General features: G+C 36.2%; 1 protein-coding gene and 1 long non-coding RNA gene across 2 annotated transcripts in view; one reads left to right on the top strand and one right to left on the bottom strand.

Moving 5' to 3' along the window:
* The first annotated feature begins 1,160 nt into the window (after window positions 1–1,160).
* On the top strand, window positions 1,161–4,294 carry LOC139961253 (uncharacterized). The gene is made up of 3 exons (XR_011790793.1): window positions 1,161–1,948; window positions 2,618–2,774; window positions 3,046–4,294. It is a non-coding gene; the product is annotated as an uncharacterized lncRNA (long non-coding RNA).
* Window positions 4,295–6,657: 2,363 nt separating this feature from the next.
* Window positions 6,658–17,954, bottom strand: part of LOC139961252 (F-box/LRR-repeat protein 5-like) — a 29,046-nt gene continuing 17,749 nt past the window's right edge. The window contains exons 9-10 of the mRNA XM_071960338.1: window positions 12,852–13,114; window positions 6,658–8,642 (exon numbers count right to left, since the gene is read on the bottom strand). Of these exons, the coding sequence (XP_071816439.1) occupies window positions 12,886–13,114 (229 nt within the window). The 3' untranslated portion in view covers window positions 6,658–8,642; window positions 12,852–12,885. The remainder of the gene's footprint in view (window positions 8,643–12,851; window positions 13,115–17,954) is intronic.

The following is a 17,954-nucleotide window of genomic DNA, read 5'->3' as shown; positions in this document are numbered from 1 at the left end:
ACAGATCAAGAAATCAATGAAAAATATTCCCCAAAACATATATCATCTGTTTACTACTAGTATTACAAACCATGCATCATGAATATTACTACTAAGCATTGTATCCACATTGGTGCGACCTTAGGAGGCGTTAGGTAACCGTGTGCATCCCCGAACGTTGCAATTATTTCTTTTGTTTCACATCACCTCGACAACCATCGCAAAGTTTCGTCACATTCTCTTATTTTGATCAGTTGTATTATCGATTGTTTAACTTGTTACGAACACTTCACTGAGACGTCCATATTAATGAGGTTTTATATAACAACTTAATCGCCACAAGAGAATGCTTAGTCAAGCGTCTTCCAGTCGGTGACGCCTAAAACATTGAACACAGTAAACGAGATGTGTCAACCACAACATCAGCAAAAAATATGGGGGTAAAGGAGAGCAAAAGCTTTCAATGGCACAATTAGTCCGAAAGTTTAGGCTATTATACTATTATAGAGTACCAGAGACTTTGGAAACTGACCGGAAAGTTGTTCGATTTCGCTAATTCAACTCACTTGTATGGAAACTTGAGGGTTATATACGAAACTAGATCACTGTCGAATTTCGTCACAATGCTATGTACTTTTGAGCTATTCAGACATTTTTTTTTAGTAGGCCTACGTTCGTAAAGTACGTTAAAATTAATGAGCATCTGGCAAGGACTTCTCTTGTCTTTATCCTTCAAGGATTGCTACGAGTTGAAACTTGTTGAAACAAACAGTTGAAACTTTATTTTAACTTGTGTTTTTTCGATAATATAAACTCGCTCGATCACTTATTCCTTTCCCCTTCCATTGTTGTGTCTTTCATTTCTCGTACACCAGACCAACAAATGGTCAAATGTATCTTGGCCTTTATTTACTTAATCCTTCATAACTGTCTTACCAACCCGGACGAGGACGAAATAACCACCAGCAAAAGATTAATATTGATTGGATCTGATCGATACAGACACACACATACACTCGAGAAAAGCGATGTGTATGTATTGGCCGGGCGTTACCAAGTGACGCCCATTACGGCTTTGTATAACTAACCTGTCGAGATCAATTATAACACAAAATATATAGTACATTGGCAGCTGTGATGATGTCCATTAGGAGAATTAAACGTTAAAACGTTAAAACCACATATAGGCCATCAGCTGAAGGTCGAAATTCGCTTGTTTCGTTCCAGCAACTGCGGGTCTAAAATTTCTCTACAGCATTGAATACATAAATTAATTAAGATTAATGATCCAAAAGTTCTCCATGTACTTTCCTGCAGTTTTTTTGCAATTCCGCTCGAAAGATCGAACTATATTTTTTATTGCGTATGTTAAGAAACTTGCCGTTTTACGTTCAAAAGTTGTGCGCCAGTGAGATATCTGTACCATGTGATATGAATTGTCCAATGAGCCATGAGTTCTGTGTGCAATCTTTGTAGAAAACAACAAACATGGCGGCTCCCACGGGCGCTAGTCAGTCTCCGACACACGGAAATCTACAGTGCTCAGTGCACATTGAATCTGTAAAATTTGAAGCATTCAAGGCACTGACGAATAAACGATGGACTAAAGTTACTTCCTGCGCTAAAGATTGGCTTAATCTCAGCGGCGGAGACAGTGATATCGCCGTACTACTGATTACTCCATGGCCTACTACGATCAAGCGTGTGTTCAACAGCATAGTATGATGGGGTTCCACGATAAGTGTTACAGGCTGTTCATTGATAGCAAGCACATTGCTGCAAGAAAACGGACAGTTCCAGAGGAGACCCCATATGATTTTAAACGAAGAATTGACGGAAAAGATCGAGGAAACCAAGCAGAAGCTCTGGTGTATTGCCTGTTCAATTTATTATATGTGGGAAAAGAAACAATGCATTACTAGGCGTTGCAAACGGGACAAGCTGCAGCAGGCAGAGACTTTCGATGGAGGTAAGCCTAAGCATACTACACGACTCTACTTGTACTTCTGTGGCATAGTTGAAGTGTTAAGAGAAGTTGCATAATGCAAGATCAGTAGCTCTTAAGGGATATAATCCAAGTCAAAGGGCACAGTGTTGGACCTGAACATAATATAATTATTGGCATGGTCATCTGATTTGTTTTGTTATATGGTGGTAGGAACGGAAATTTGTTTCAAATTCTCCATCTGGGCACTAGCCTAAGTGTTAAATACAGGCTTCATAGTTTTCTTACTGTGGCCCTTTATTTGAATGATAGAGATATTGTATTAGTTAGAAAAATAAGTGTAACAAAGGTGCAATAAGGTTAGGTTTGCAAGGTCTTATGGTCAGCCTGTCTAGCTTTACCAAAATGAACAAGTATCTGTCTCCTTTATTATTAGTAACAGATATAATCTACCATTGTATAATTTAAACCATAACATTAAGAGATAATGTACTTTGTCAAAAAAAGCCTGTTTTAATTCTTTTTTGCATGACACTGGTTTGCAAAATTTGAATGTGTCTTTGTTTGTCCATAGAAGATGAGCAGATCACATGGTATATAAATAAAATTGTCTTAGTTCTTATTTGTTCAAACTTACATTTTGATCAACAGAAAATGCAAAACAATTTGCTTTTTTTATTTCATTTTATTAAGGTATTGCTTCGACAAGCAGCAGAGCGGAAAAAAGATGAGCCCAGATTTTATGAATATTAGAGGAAAAGACCGTGTTGCCATTGAAGTGAGGTACCACTCTCTATGTTGAAGAAACTAGATACAATTCTTGACAAGGAAGACATACAGATCTTGAAAGGTAAAGTACTCTCTCTCCAATGTGTGGTTCATTGAGTGTTCAGGGGTGGATTTAGGACTTTTGGGGGTCCTCCCCCAAGGAAAATTTAAAAATTCTCTAAACGCTTTGAGATGCAATATCAGGTTAATCTTTCCATTGAAATTATTAAAGTAATTTGCAACATATTTCTAGCTGAATTGTAATTATATTGGTACCCCATCATAAAATGTGAGACTCAAAAATATCAAATTTCATGGTACAAGGTGTTCTGTTCATCTCCTCCTCAGGGCAGAGTTTACCACCAACAAAAGATGCTCTGATCCAGCATGTTAAGCGCTGCACCAACCAGGCTGCTATTCACAGTAGGACATTGCAGCAAAGGATTGATGCACTCTCACCAGAGGGACATGGATGGAAACTTGAAAATGATTACCTTATAATCACTTGGATGACGAAGCCACCTGACCCAGATGTTTTGCTTCAGTGTGTCAGCAGTAGCTGTAGAGTCGGCAAATGTCTTAAAGGAAGATGTTCCTGAATGAATGCACAACTACCGTGTACAGACCTATGTAAATATAGAAATTGCAGCAACTTCCAAGAAGATGTTGAGATTGTTGATGCAGGGGAAGATGATTTGGAGGATGAACTGTGATGGTGTTAAATCTTGATATCTTAGTCTGAAATTTTAATCAAGTTTGAAGTTTGTGAAGAGGGTTAACTTTTTCAAAGTCATGTTGTCATTATTTTGTTCCCCAGAGTTTAAAGGAACCAGAAAACATGATCTTATTCATATATTCATTTTAGCTATTAGTAGTTTTACGTAGATTACCCTACCTACCAGACACCTTTGATAAATATCCACATTTTCTTCAAATCACACTTTTTTTTGAGAGGGGAGGGGAGGGGGGAGGAGGGTGTTATGGGCATGCTTTACCTCTTGCATATTCACAACTACATTTACTGATGACGATGATGCAAATACCGCGTCCTGAAACCAGTCAAAGGTTTATATACTGTTGTTGGGGAACCATCGCCCCTGACCCTGTTCCAATATCACGGTTCTTTATTGTTTTGCCGTAACATTTCGTTACCTGTTTTATTCATATTGTTAATATGTTCTGTGCATCTGTTCAAGTTTTGACTGAAGGATATTCAAGTCTTTAGTGACTTTTATTTCATCTAATTATCTTCACCTCTACCAGGGAATAGACTTTCCCTTTTCCATACCATATCTGACTTCCATGCAGTGAATTAAAGTGGATACTGTTAAGACTAGTACAACTGTCCTTGGATGAACTTTTAATCACTTATTAATTCCGCGCCGCACCTTTTGATGAAGAACCTGTATCTTGAATCATCGCAAAGGCCCAGCTCTACTACACCATTGAGTGTATCGACCCAGTCTTAATAGATACATTATTTCTTTCTATCTGGGGCTTAAGTTAACTGTCTTCGTTATTCACTTATTTGTACCATTCACCTTTATTATTCATATTATTTGTAGAATATAGAACTATTATTATTCAAAATACCATTCGAAACCTTGTCGATCTTTTCTTTTATACGTTAACTCCCTTGGAAACTCTTTTTGCAGGAATACGAATTATAAACATGTCGTTTCAGTAACAAGGAGAAAGTACCTAGTTTTGCAGAAGACTGTAGAAAGAGTACTAAGGTAACGGATATATACCGACTATAACTTTATTTCACATCTACGATATGCCATGACGTCTTAGTGTGCCAACTTATATATTGATTTATACAAAAGAAATAGCTCACTGGTCTTGGGGCATTGGTACATCTCATTGTAACTAGGGATTTAGCTACATGTAAAGTAGAGGGGGAGGGGGTCGCATTTGTAAAACAGTTTGGATGGGGAGTGTAACAATTATGGAGAGGAACTTTTCATTATATGTGTATATTTACGCATACATGCACAGACGAAATGCATTCATAACATAGGGGGAAAATCTAAAAATATTTGATTTATTACAAAGCATTATATCTGAGTTTATTAAAAGTGGTACATTTTTATAATTAAAACCCTTAAGTTATAATGTGCAAAAATTGTATTTCATATTTCAAAGTTGAAAATGTGATTTTTTACCATTTTGGCGAAAATGGAGGGGGGGGGGCACAACTTGTAATGCCTGAAAACAACCCTCACTGACCCTTAGACCAGAATCCTCTTCCACCATTCTTGTAACCCTGACCCAACTATGATACAAAAAAAATATATCAGTCGTAATTTAACATATAAGAAAAGAGTGGTATGTATGCACCACTGTACCAAATCTATCGTTAGCACATGTGTTCCTAATACATAGCATCGTAGCACGTAATGTCTACATAATATACCCAATTTCAAGGGTTTCTTACAAAAATACTGCAGGAAATTTTTTGGAGAACTTTTGATATAATGTTTGTGATGCATTAAACTACCCAAAAATGCATTAAAAGTCTAGACCCGGTGTTGCTGGAACGAAACTGATTTTACAGCCACATTTTGAGCTTCAGCTGATGGCCTAATACAGTAATGTGTAAATGGCAGGTGCAGCGAAAGATGGTTCAATCTGGGTAAGGAGGGTAACAACAAAGGGTGAAGTGGGAAAATTGGGGAAATGACAAAGTAAGCTCAAAAGTTGTGAACATAGTGGATCCATCTGCACATTCCACACGAGAAGTATTTTAATAATTGTCAGCAGGAGGGGACTGTCACTCTTTTCTTCATTTTGAACCAACAGCAGGGTACTTTTAATCACTATTCAATTTTAATAAATTTTTCGACAAAAGGGCACTCTTTAAATAACCAATAAGGAAAATGTTTTCATCACAACAACGGACAAGGGGTTTCTTTATTACCGCAAGGAAGCTTTACCAAATTTATGAAAAGGGGCAGTTACTTGGATGGCATGTTGCCAGAGATCTGACACCCCTGAGGTTTACCTAACACCACTCTTGGTATACGTAGCAATATATCAGTGTAATTCATTTCAGAATATGCCAGAGGTGAGAGCGACTATTAATATTACATAACACCGGACAGAGAATGAAAATATTCATCATGAAATATTTAACCTCTGGTTTTGTATCTACTGGCACAAGTCATAGAAAAAAAACTTTAAAAGGAGGGGTTGTAGAGGGGTTCTTGAATCCAACCCCAGCATAGGAGTCTGGGGTAACTCCTACAGAAGAAAAAAAAAGAGTTTATACATGAAATGGTGCATTTTTCAGTTGTTTGCTTATTATAAATTACTCAAATGTGACAGATTTGGGGGGAGGAAAAGGTCCACATCCTGGGGTTAACACCAACACCCTTTTCAACCTCAAAAATTCAAAAATAGTTATTAGCATATCCTTGCACACAGACCTAGTTATAGACTTATAATAACTATAACTAGTTATAAAAAAATCCTAGATTGACTACTGGGTATGGGGGACATGTGAGGTTGTAGTTGGACTCATTGTCCTCTGTGAATGGGAATGGACCATGAAAGGACATCCTATTGTGCAGTACTTTGGTTTCAGTTAACTTAAATCTACAAGTGGGTTAAAATCAATCAGAGATTAGATCTAGTGTCATTTAAAGTATTTTATCCTTCAAGTTTGCTGATTAATAATTGAATACTAGATTACATGTTGCGGAAACTTTCAACAATTATTTTACTGCTGCTCTCAATGTATTTGCCCATGCTGGGACATATTGAAACTTCTTTATAGCGGTGGCTGCTATGTACGAGGTGCTGAAGTCGCAGCCTGATTGAGATGCCCAAGTCACAAAATTTGGGGTCGAATTTCTGATTAAATATGGAGTAAAAAAAAGAGATAAAACCACTGTTCTTAATACAAAAGGAGAAAAAAAGAAAATAAAGAAGAGAAAAGAAAGATAACATAACAATAAAACTAAGATGACAAAGGAACGTCATTGTCTTTTAATTGATTGTCATGCAAATTTTCAGTCCACAATTAATACACAAGAATGAAGTATTTTAGCTCCTTTTACCACATATTGTGTCACTATACCACCCCATCCATGGTCAAGAAGCCTACCGGTTTCAATTTTGGTCAACTTTTGATAAAAGCACCTCACACCAAAACAGCAAATTTTAAAACTGTAGCTGAACTAGTCTAATACTTCTTTATTTTCCGTCTTCTTCTACTAATTTTAAAAATATCAACAGTTTTGGAAATTTCTTTGATTCGGGTTTTGTACGTAACTTCAACACCAAAACCAAAACATGTCTAAGTGATGGAACTTTCAAACTGATTTGAATCCTAGACGACTCGCTAAATTACATATGAATTTTCATTATCATGAAAGCTGTATTTTCCTTTTCATTAAACTGCAACAATATCATTTAGAATCTCTCTATAGCAACAACAGATTAGGACTGGTAACCTACACAAACAAATCTGGCATTGATCCAAATAATTACAGCTTCTTAAACGGGTCGCATATCAATTGGGAGGGGTCTCGGGGTAAGGCCAGCTAAATCGACATTTGAGGGTTGGTTATTTCCACTTGCCAAAGATAAAACATCCCAACAACTTACATCAGACAAACAAGTAGATTTTAGATAATTTGTCTTTTGCCAGACACTGATATGTACTCTTACAACCAGAAAACGCAAGAAAGCATTGTGGTTTCGATCAATGTAATTAAGTTGCATTTTTTTCTTGATTCCCATTCTTGATGATATATTGTGCTTCTGCAGTTTCCACAGATTCTTTTCCCTTTTCCCACTAACATGGAAAGGCTTATTGAATTCCATGTTTGAGCTCAATTGAACTTTACAAAGTGTCTTGTACCATCCATCATGGTCCGTAGTTCACACACCGTGACCAGAATTAAAATAACCATTCCACGTTGTTCGTATGTGAAACAGAAAATTATAACCCATATATAAATACTGTTGTCGTCCTCGTCGTCTTTCAAAAATACTTTACAGACACCACCTGGTCACATGTGACCATCTTTTGTTGGACGAGTCACCTTTGCGCTGAAACAAGTTAAAAATGCGATGATATTTTCCTACATCAAGATCAGTCTCCAAACCAAATAAACATCTTCCAATAATATGATTGTGACAAACATCTTTAAAATGTAACAATCTTTTTATATTTTGAGAAGGTCTGTTTTTTATTTTTATTATTTAAATTAAATGATTTTCTTTTAACTATTATGTAATAAGATTATCTATAGCTATAATATATACAAATAAATGGTTCTATCCTACAGTATTCACAAGACATATTTTACAGCCTAGTCTAGGCAATTCATCATGTTAAAATTCCAAAGAGATTGTATATATAGATATATAATTATATATATATATATTATATATATATATATATATATATAATGTACACTGAGCATACAGGAGCAGACATGCACTTATAATTCTAAGGTGTTCATAAAAAACAAGATAAAAAAAAGATAAATAATGTTTGGATTAGAAATTTTGAATTGATACTTTAAGGGATTCACAAGTAGCAAATCTGTCCACATGGAGCATCTTGCGTGGCAGAGGATGACCTTCTGCTTGGCCACTGCCCCCCAACTTCCCCAACAGCCCATCCCTCCCCACCCACAGGTCAAACAGATCGAGAAAAGTCACCAATGCAATTTTTAAAATCATCAATGTATTAGCAGTAATGAATCATTTTTAAACACATTAACAGAAACATCTTTTTAATTAACCAATACGCAGGTAATTACAAACAAATTGTTACAAGGATTCCGTCATAGATCTACATTATGACGGTACAGAATCACCAAACTTTGAAGAGTTATAAACCGACGAAACAAAACAGTCTTCCTGTATCAGCACCCTGTGATGTCTACTGTATATTCTGTTCAACATATATAAATATATACCTGTCCAATACCTGTAAAAAAACAAAAAACATAATCAATAGTTAATAAATATATATTACTGTTTATATTACATCTAACAGTGGTCAAGAATTTAATCAATCTTTTCACAAGGTTTAAGCACTCTCTCACATTTGTATTCAATAAATTTATTGTCCAAAGGTTACAATTCATAAAAAAACATATTAACTTGTCCAGGGACTGGGTGCAGTTTGCCTTGGATTGCGAGGCATAAAATCTCTAATGTTTTGTAGCACAATTTGTATTAAGACAAGATGTCGCCTCAGCACTATATATAAATATATTGCTCATTACTGTACAGAGCTTACAGCCAGTGGAATGTGCATGTGGGGTGGGGGAGGGGTAGGGGAGGAGATAAGATGGTGAGGGGAGGTTAGAGCATGTAAGTTTTTGGCCTAGCAAAGTCAAAGTAACCAAATCACTGGTTTTTCCTTAGCTTCAAGAAATTGTACTAAATGGACGTTCCCATGCAGTATTGTATATACACCTATGGAATGGTAGATTTGGAAGGAAAAGGGGGCAGTGACCCTGAGAGTGTCATTGGAACTGCATGAATGTTACCAGTTGTTACAGGCTGGGTAGATTGGAGTGCATACTGTATGTATAATGGAGACAGGTTAGAGGTGAATGAAGATCCCATTGAGCTAACATGACACCCTAATAAATTTTTACACTATACAAGTCATTCATTAACCAAACATACTAATAAAAAATATAAAACATCATCACACAGACATCCTTTTCATAGACTAAAAATACATTATCAATGTCAATATATGCAAATTAAGCTAATTACAGGAAATTTTGAAAACATATTGACTTTTTCTTCCTTCTTTCTAAATTACACAATTTCGTTTCATGGAAGTTTATTATCAAAGCGTATTGCTCCTAATATTGAAACAGTGAGCACTGAGCACTGAGTTGATTTTGATTGAGTTCCTGATGTTAATCTCCAAAACAATGTACAGCTCAGTAGCTTCACTTTTGAACCTTCATACATATATACTACGTCCATAATATACAACCTTAAATTTATTCTAGTATTCTCGGTCTGATTTATACTGATGTGATACAATGTCTGAGCAATAAAATGTTGAAAAATGACTGGAATCTTTATAATCGCTTTCTCAGAAATCTTTATTTTGTGACGAAAAAGAGAGATAGAGAGAGGAAGGAACAGACCTAGGTACATATTTAAATCTGAGTTTTGAATAATTCAAATCTTAATTTTGAGTAATTTCTGGTAGGTTTACAAAAAATACTCAGCCAAGCACATTAAGCTGTTTCTAGACTTTGAGGTCTATTAAACCCAGTCAAGATTGTGAAAATTATCTGAAAATTAATCATACTTGAACTCACTCTCTCGAAAGAAGGAAATGTAAGAACATAGAATTTTGTGTAAAAGATAAAGGTAAAGATACATCTGTTCTATCCTGTATGATAACTAAGCCTCTTTTCAACATTTCATGTTTTATCCACTGTAATCCCAACTATTTCATAAAACTGCCGACTTCAACCACAAATTTCTAGCCTGGAGGACAAGAGCTCTCCAATTAATACCAGCCATCATGGTTCTATTTGAATTCCTGAGGGAGGTACCCTCACTTTTTATAATGTAACCTGTACTTTTTATAATCTTTTCTCTAGTCTCTTACTCTTGAGTTCAAAACACTTTTTGTCAGTTGCTACTGTTAACAAGAACCTTCTTCCACCCAACCATTCTGCATTTTTCATCGTCGAATTTTAAAACTTTCAAAATGAGATTTGCAATTGATCCAGCTAGGACGACACCCTCATGAATAGTTTTTGGAAAAGAATTTTCTACTTAATTATGCTCAAGAAATTAATGAAGCCGGACTGTTTTGTCTAACCCTGACAGTTTCTCATATTACGATTAATCTCACGAAGAAACCAAATCGGAAAGTGTCCATCCATTCTTTCTACTTTGTCACTAACTTGACAAAATTGATGTTTGTACAAGTTGACTAGCCAAGCTGTGCTTTTTTTTTTTGGGGGGGGGGGGGGTGATTTCAGTATCAAAGTTGTCAATTTTTGTTATCAAAATCAACACAAGAGACTGCTCTACAAAATGACTTTTAAGTGGATCTATTAAGAAACCTATCTATTATGGATATGAAACCTATCTATTAAGCAACCTATTTATTATAGATATGAAACCTATCTATTAAGAAACCTATCTATTAAGAAACCTATCTATTAAGAAACCTAAAGATCTATTAAGAATCCTATCTATTATGGACATGAAAACTATCTACCAAAAAACTTATCTATTAAGAAACCTATCTATTAAGAAACCTATCTATTATGGATATGAAACCTATCTATTAAGAAACCTAAAGATCTATTAAGAATCCTATCTATTATGGACATGAAAACTATCTACCAAAAAACTTATCTATTAAGAAACCTATCTATTAAGAAACCTATCTATTAAGAAACCTATCTATTATGGATATGAAACCTATCTATTAAGAAACCTATCTATTATGGATATGAAACCTATGTATCAAAAAACGTATCTTTTAAGAAACTTATATATTATGGATATGAAACCTAGATCTATTAAGAAACCTAGTAACTAATACAAGTGAAAATGCATGCAATTCATCTCCAATAATATTATGTGCCGATAGTTTTAGCGAATCTTGTGGGTTAGACAGAAGCTCATTTGAAACCCTATAGTAGATCCATGTATGTGATGATCCTGGGTGATAACCAGCATCTGTATTAATCATAATTTTATTAATTAACTTTTATTAATAAACGGAGGGAGGCATGTAATCCAAATGTTTATGTCCCTGTCCCATCCATTTTAATGTCCCTGTCCCATCCATTTTAATGTCCCTGTCCCTTGCAGGAGAGGGTACCTCTATATCTGAAAATTTCTCAAATACTGCTAGAGCTGTAGGCACCCCTCCCCCCCCCCCCCCCACGGAAGACTTGGCCGTTCAGCAAACTCAGCAGCAGCATCTTGTAATAGGTCAAGAGAATCTGGTTCCTGGCATGTCTTGAACCAGGAACCTAGAGGGTTGTGGGTCGGACACTCTAAAGGCTACGAGCCTTTATCACTATAAATATTAAAGCAATTTATTTAGTTATATTCACTATACTACAGAACACAAAACTTAATAACAGGCATCAGGACTTATTTGACGATTTGAAAATGACAAGTATGAAGCACCTGAAATGAAACTGGTTATATTTATAATAAAAAAAACTACTGTATCTGTACAAGACCACGATCAGATTTCTCTAAATCTTGGCAGGCAACATCAACCTTGCCATTTTAACATGGCAAACATCAAAGTAATGTAGGGCCGAAGCACTTTCGCAGGTACAGACATGATTTTGACAGTTTGGTCGTCTAAATAATCTATGTGAGTGTGCATTATCTGTCCATAATTGATGCGCTCGCTCCGCTGTGGCGCAGAAAACTAGTGTGGTTGCCATGGTTACTGTCTGCAACAGACACTGTACATTTTAACTACTGAATGAGAGACATAACTGTCACCTGTGCACCACATTGACTCTGATATATGCAGTCATTCAAACTATGTCAGTTTACAGAACACTCAAGAGCTGATATAGGAGAGGGGGCAGCGAACTAAACTGTTTATCACTCAAAGTGCACAACAAAAAAAAGGTTTTACAGCAAAGGCTTTTTTTTTATTAGCTACACACAGTAGCCTCCCACAATATGCCAAACCTTCAAATGTCAGTTGTCGAAACAAGCACGATATTTAAGACAACTCTGCACAGTAAGCTAAGATAATGTATTGTGGTTATATTTTCAGATAGAATAATTTAACACAAAACCATTGCATTATTCAAATTCACCCCATATGATAGTTGCAGTTTTGTAAGAACTTACAGAAACTCTCTTGATGTAAAGTGAGAGTGATGTAAAATGATGTTAAGTGGGAGAGTAAAGTTACTCTTGTCAGAAAACTTCAACACACTACATGTCATTTGCTGAATGAGATATTTCCTATAAGAATGGGGGGGGGGTGGAGGGGGGGTAATCACAGTTCAAGAAACAAATCCTTACTACAAGTGGAATTTTATTTAGAGATTTTTCTAGCATTTTACTGAACAGCTGCCATCCCCCCCCCCCAATAAAAGCAGACACGCTAGTGTGTAAAGAGACTTGCAAAGTAAACTCAACTCTGTGGGAAACTTACGGTAGTGATCAGAGTACAGGGTTAATGGTGTTTTCTATTCTCCGGATCGACAGCAGACCCTGTTGCTGCACTCCAAGTTTTGGCAGCCGCTGGCAGTCGTGGCGTACGGCCCCTCTAAGATGTTGTCGCAGTAGAAGAATTCTCGATGATCCAGGGATTCGCAGACTTTGACAAAGTCGCTGAGGCCGCCAGCAGTGACATTGAGGCAACCGGAGAGGTCGAGATGATGAAGAGAGGGAAACGGTCCCGCCTCTCGGAGAGCCCTGTGGCAGAAACGAGAGGAGATGTAGAGGGAGCTGCAGTACAAAGTATATATATACTACATGCCAATACTACAGTATCTGGCAATTGAGAACCTATATATATATATCACATTGAGAAGTACTGTAGGTTGCCACATGTTTATGACAGATCAATGACAGATGAATCAATCAATCAGCAAACAGTTAGATACATGTTTATTCCATTTCATGCAGTTGCTGTTTTCTTCATAACATTAACTGATATTATTAATACAAATTTAAGAACATACCTGTTGTTTCAAACAGTAAAACAATTGTTATTTTATATTTGACATGGCAATATGCTGAAAAGCCCTGATCATGGGGGCTTGGCATGAGCACGCTCCCCAAAGAAGAGTAATAAGTGAAGAAAGGAAAGATTCCTTAACAGGATGAAAGAAAGAAAAGGGAGGAAGACAACTATAAAGTACAATCCACACCAACCCATTGAAACCTGCTTTCCCCCTCCCACTCCCCCATCCCAGCTTCCCCCCCCATTCCAACGTTCACCCTCCCATCTTTCCTTCCCTTTCCCTCCTAGCTTCCATTCCCTTCCCACCCACCCTCCCTCCCACCTTCCCCTCCCACCATCCATTCCCTACTTCCCTTCCCAGCTTCCCTTCCCCTCCACTCCCAGCTTCCCTTCCCCTCCCAGATTCCCCTCCCAGATTCCCCTCCTCTCTCAGCTTCCCACCCCCAATAATAAATCTGGACGATACTCAGTATTATAAGCTTGAATGTGGTTTCTAAGTAAAGCCTCTTCTCTATGTAATTGATGTACAATAAACTAAGCAAAGGGGCGATGGAGTGGGCGTAGTGGTTAGGGGAAAATGGTTACGTATTCAATTGAAAATCAGATCACTTTTGTCATGGTTAGATATGCGACTGTGAAACGAAAAATGAAAGTCCCTTCATATCAATATTATAGAATACAAGTAGTGTTAAAAAAAAATTGTTTTGAAGTTACAAAATGCTACTGCATAATGTGATACATGTATAAAAATCAAATAAAAATCCTGAAAGCAATAACTCATATTTGTTTGCAAATATTAAGCAAGTGTACTACGTAGCAGCAAACACCACACAAGCACGCACTCACACACACACGTACACAGGACTACATAGATCTACATATGTTAGCTATTATCTTCAAAGCCATGCAGAAATAACTACTGTACATGTATACTAACTCTCTTGTTTGATCAATAGCTCAATGTCATTTTAAACTACCAAGTTGCAGATTCTTATCAATAATCGTCTTCACCTTGAACCATACGTGACAGATAAGAACAAGCACACCAGTGCTTGCCGGATTTTTGTTTCCGGATTTGTTTTTTGGTTGAAGAAGTATTCTGGGCAGAAAACTTAATTATGTCTTGATAAAAGTCTGTACAAAGAGGAATCTACTAGTCAGGTCTTACTACTGTGGATAAACTGTAGACAGTATTCAATATATAATATATATACTAAATATATGTTTATAATACAAAAAGGCTGGCATGTATGAATTAACTTGACTGTAAGATTTACCCAGGTAGTACAGTACACGGTTCTGTAGGCAGGAACCAACAACAACGGTACATAAATTTCAAGAACTATTAGAGCACTCTCCGTAATGTATATACTTCTCTGAAAAGCTGTACTCGTATAAATTTTTGAGCTAGGAGAACTATGATAACAAGATTGGAACACTTTTTAAAGCAATTTCATTTTCCTATTATTTTAACCATTTTTCCTAACGAGTAACCTACATATTACCAATTTGAAAATATTCTGACAATTTATAGACACAAACACATGTTGGATAGATCATAATCTCTGTAATATATTTGCCATTTGGTAAGTTAGAACTGTGACCATTAAAGGAACTGCACTATGTTATAATTTTTTTGAAAGAAAAATCTGTTTTCTTTCCCAAGCTCCATCATGCAAAATACTGACTTAAATAACAACACTGTAAATATTTTGCAGACTTCAAGCACAAGTTGAAAACGGAAGTTTTCCTGAATTTTATCCAAAATGTTTGAATTTGCATGCAACAACTTTTGGTCGTTACATAATTTACGTGTAAATATTTTCTTATATTGTTTCAATAACTAGACATGGAGCTTCTCCAAATTAATATAATACTTTGCATATATATATATTGCCTACAGTAGGTACTGACTTATGTTCATAATTACTTATATTCTAATCATCAGATATATTTCCATGACTGGATCTCCAGCATTCTTTGAATGTCATCCACAGAAGACATACATATATATTATTACATATATTCTGCTATCTGCTATTGTGTTCCTCTCTGGATTGCATAAACCTGAGCCAGACATTTTTGAAGAATCAGTGTAACTCCCGTCATAGCTTAAGTTAAACAAGTAAATCAAACACTTCCTGTGTTTGAAAATCCAAATATCTTGATATTTTTTGAAACGTTAACTTATGAAAATGAACACTTCACTTAATATCGATCACATCACATGTTGCGTAATTTGACTTACAGACAGTGTTGACTGTTGAGTAATAACCAGTATTCAAATCAATACCATGCTTTTAGAGAGGGAAATAAAAAAATCGTTTCCGTGGCATTATTTGAATATTTTAGCAATTCTACTTCAGTACACATGAAACATATGTATCTGTCAGACAGGAAACCAACACGATTGCTTTCCACATCAATTAACCATAAACAACAGAAAATGTCGGGTTCTTGCAGGTGAGACTGTTCAATAAACTCCTAACAGACCAAATTATATGTAACAGTACTCAACAGCACTGATATTCAGACTTTATCAAAATGTTTTTGGGTGACCCCAGTCTTGACCGTGGCTGATGTTGTGGCCAGGGGAAAGCCGGCCTATGGGGGGGGGGTGTCCCCTCTCTACTTTGACATGTTTAAGGTGCCTTAGTTGCAAATGAAAAGGTGTTACATTTTGAAACTTTTGAAGTAATTTACATGGGATAAATTTATGACATGTGGAGGGACTGTGAAATACACTACAGTTATTTCTTGACAGCTTTACAATGTTGTAAAAAATGTCAAAGACTTTGATGATGTGCATATAATTCTAAATGTCTTTCTAGATAGTTGGTATTGTTGTCAACATTTCAGAAATAATGTGTCATGCATTAAAACAGTGGAGATTCAAATGCCACAGACGTAAATATACTCTACACTGCCCTGCCTGGACGTATAACAGTGCCAATGTTAAAGTGTTCGTAGAATAGGACATAATGGGCAAACTAGAGTTTTGTCCAAATTGGGCGTTATTGTAACTCATTGCATTTAAGTGATAAGCATTCAATATATGGGGAATTAGCTGCGGTGCTACTAAGTTGAAGAAAAAAAGGGGGCGTTTAGCCTATTTTTTATGACATATCTGGGCGCCAGTCGTGAAGTTTAGGGCACTGTTTGGCACCTATTAAGCACCAGCTTATTCTTGTCCCTGCCCTTACTGTAGATATACGACAAAGTCCATCCATGGAAATTGTTTCCCCAGTACTGACACATTAAAGTACTGTCTAATTTGCATCTCCTCAATTGCCTGGCAATAACTTGAAGGAATTAAGTTTAACATTTCTGTGACATGTCCAAGAGTAAGAGTACAAATCCATTTAGATGAGTACAGGTACAGGTAAGAATGCTAGAATGTCAGCTGTACAAACTCACTAAGAGTTCCTACAGTACTGTATACCACTATTACAATGTGTCCAGACTTAACTGTACAGTAGCTTAGGAGAATCATAGAAATAGTTCACCCAGAGGGAAAAAAAAGAAGAAAGCAGAGCTGAAGTGAACAGTGGATGAACAGTGGATGCAGAGTTTTAAAAGGCATCCCTAAACCGTTCCTTAACTCTTAATCTTTTGATATACGGCCATCTTTTGGCAAATATTCCACTTCACGTGTTTAAGAGCTCTAGAATCACATCTCCAACGTTTTTTTTTGACCTTGTTCACATCTTTCTAGTCTCCTTGGAAAGAAAATCCTATGTCTGTATCTTAATGCAGTTTTTATATATTTTTTTTGTTATAAAACTCTCTCTCTCTCGCTCTGCTGTTTTAATCGTTGCCTTTATACCAATAATCAAATGAGCTTATTACATTATTCAAATCTTTATCGGGCAATCTTAATTCTACAGTTTAAGACTGCCTCTAATTTAAATTATTTGGCTACGTCTTTTTCTTCTTTTTCTTCACCACAAAATGACTTTCAAAACTGTCTAGTAAACGTTAAATCATAGACCCTTGTTACTTCAATAAACTTAGGGCATCCAAAAGCAAAACAAAAAAATCAACATAATTTGTTTCATCAACCCTGCCACAAAAGATAAGTGTAGAATTTTGCAGCCCTGGGAAAAATATATAGAAAAGGAAAAAACAAGAAAAAAAGACCAGAACTGTCTCAAAGTCAGATCTCTCCCCGTACATGTGTATGCACATTGGGGCTGTGAGTTTTCGTTTAAAGACCTAAACGTTTAAACGGCCGATTTTTCGTTCGTTTAAACGTTTAAACGAACTAAAATCGGCAAAATGTCGAAACACAAAGATCCATCAACCGAAGTGCTATAACTTTATTTTTCAAGCATAATTATCATCAGTCTGTTTTACCAAAGTTAGAAGTGCAATAATAAAAAGCAATACCTTATTTTTATACACATCCCAATTGTTCATTTAATTATGTATCTTTCCCAGCTCCCCCTCCCCCCCTCCTACCCCGATACCGCAACTTCTTTTTGCGCCATAAACTTCTATACAATCATTTTCATTTATTGCAAAATAACATGTACGTGTCTATCGCGGCCGCGATTTCCATTTCGTGAT

Source organism: Apostichopus japonicus, chromosome 20, assembly GCF_037975245.1.
Source record: "Apostichopus japonicus isolate 1M-3 chromosome 20, ASM3797524v1, whole genome shotgun sequence".
In the NCBI taxonomy this organism is placed as follows: Eukaryota; Metazoa; Echinodermata; class Holothuroidea; order Aspidochirotida; family Stichopodidae; genus Apostichopus; species Apostichopus japonicus.
This window is presented reverse-complemented; position numbering and strand designations above follow the sequence as displayed.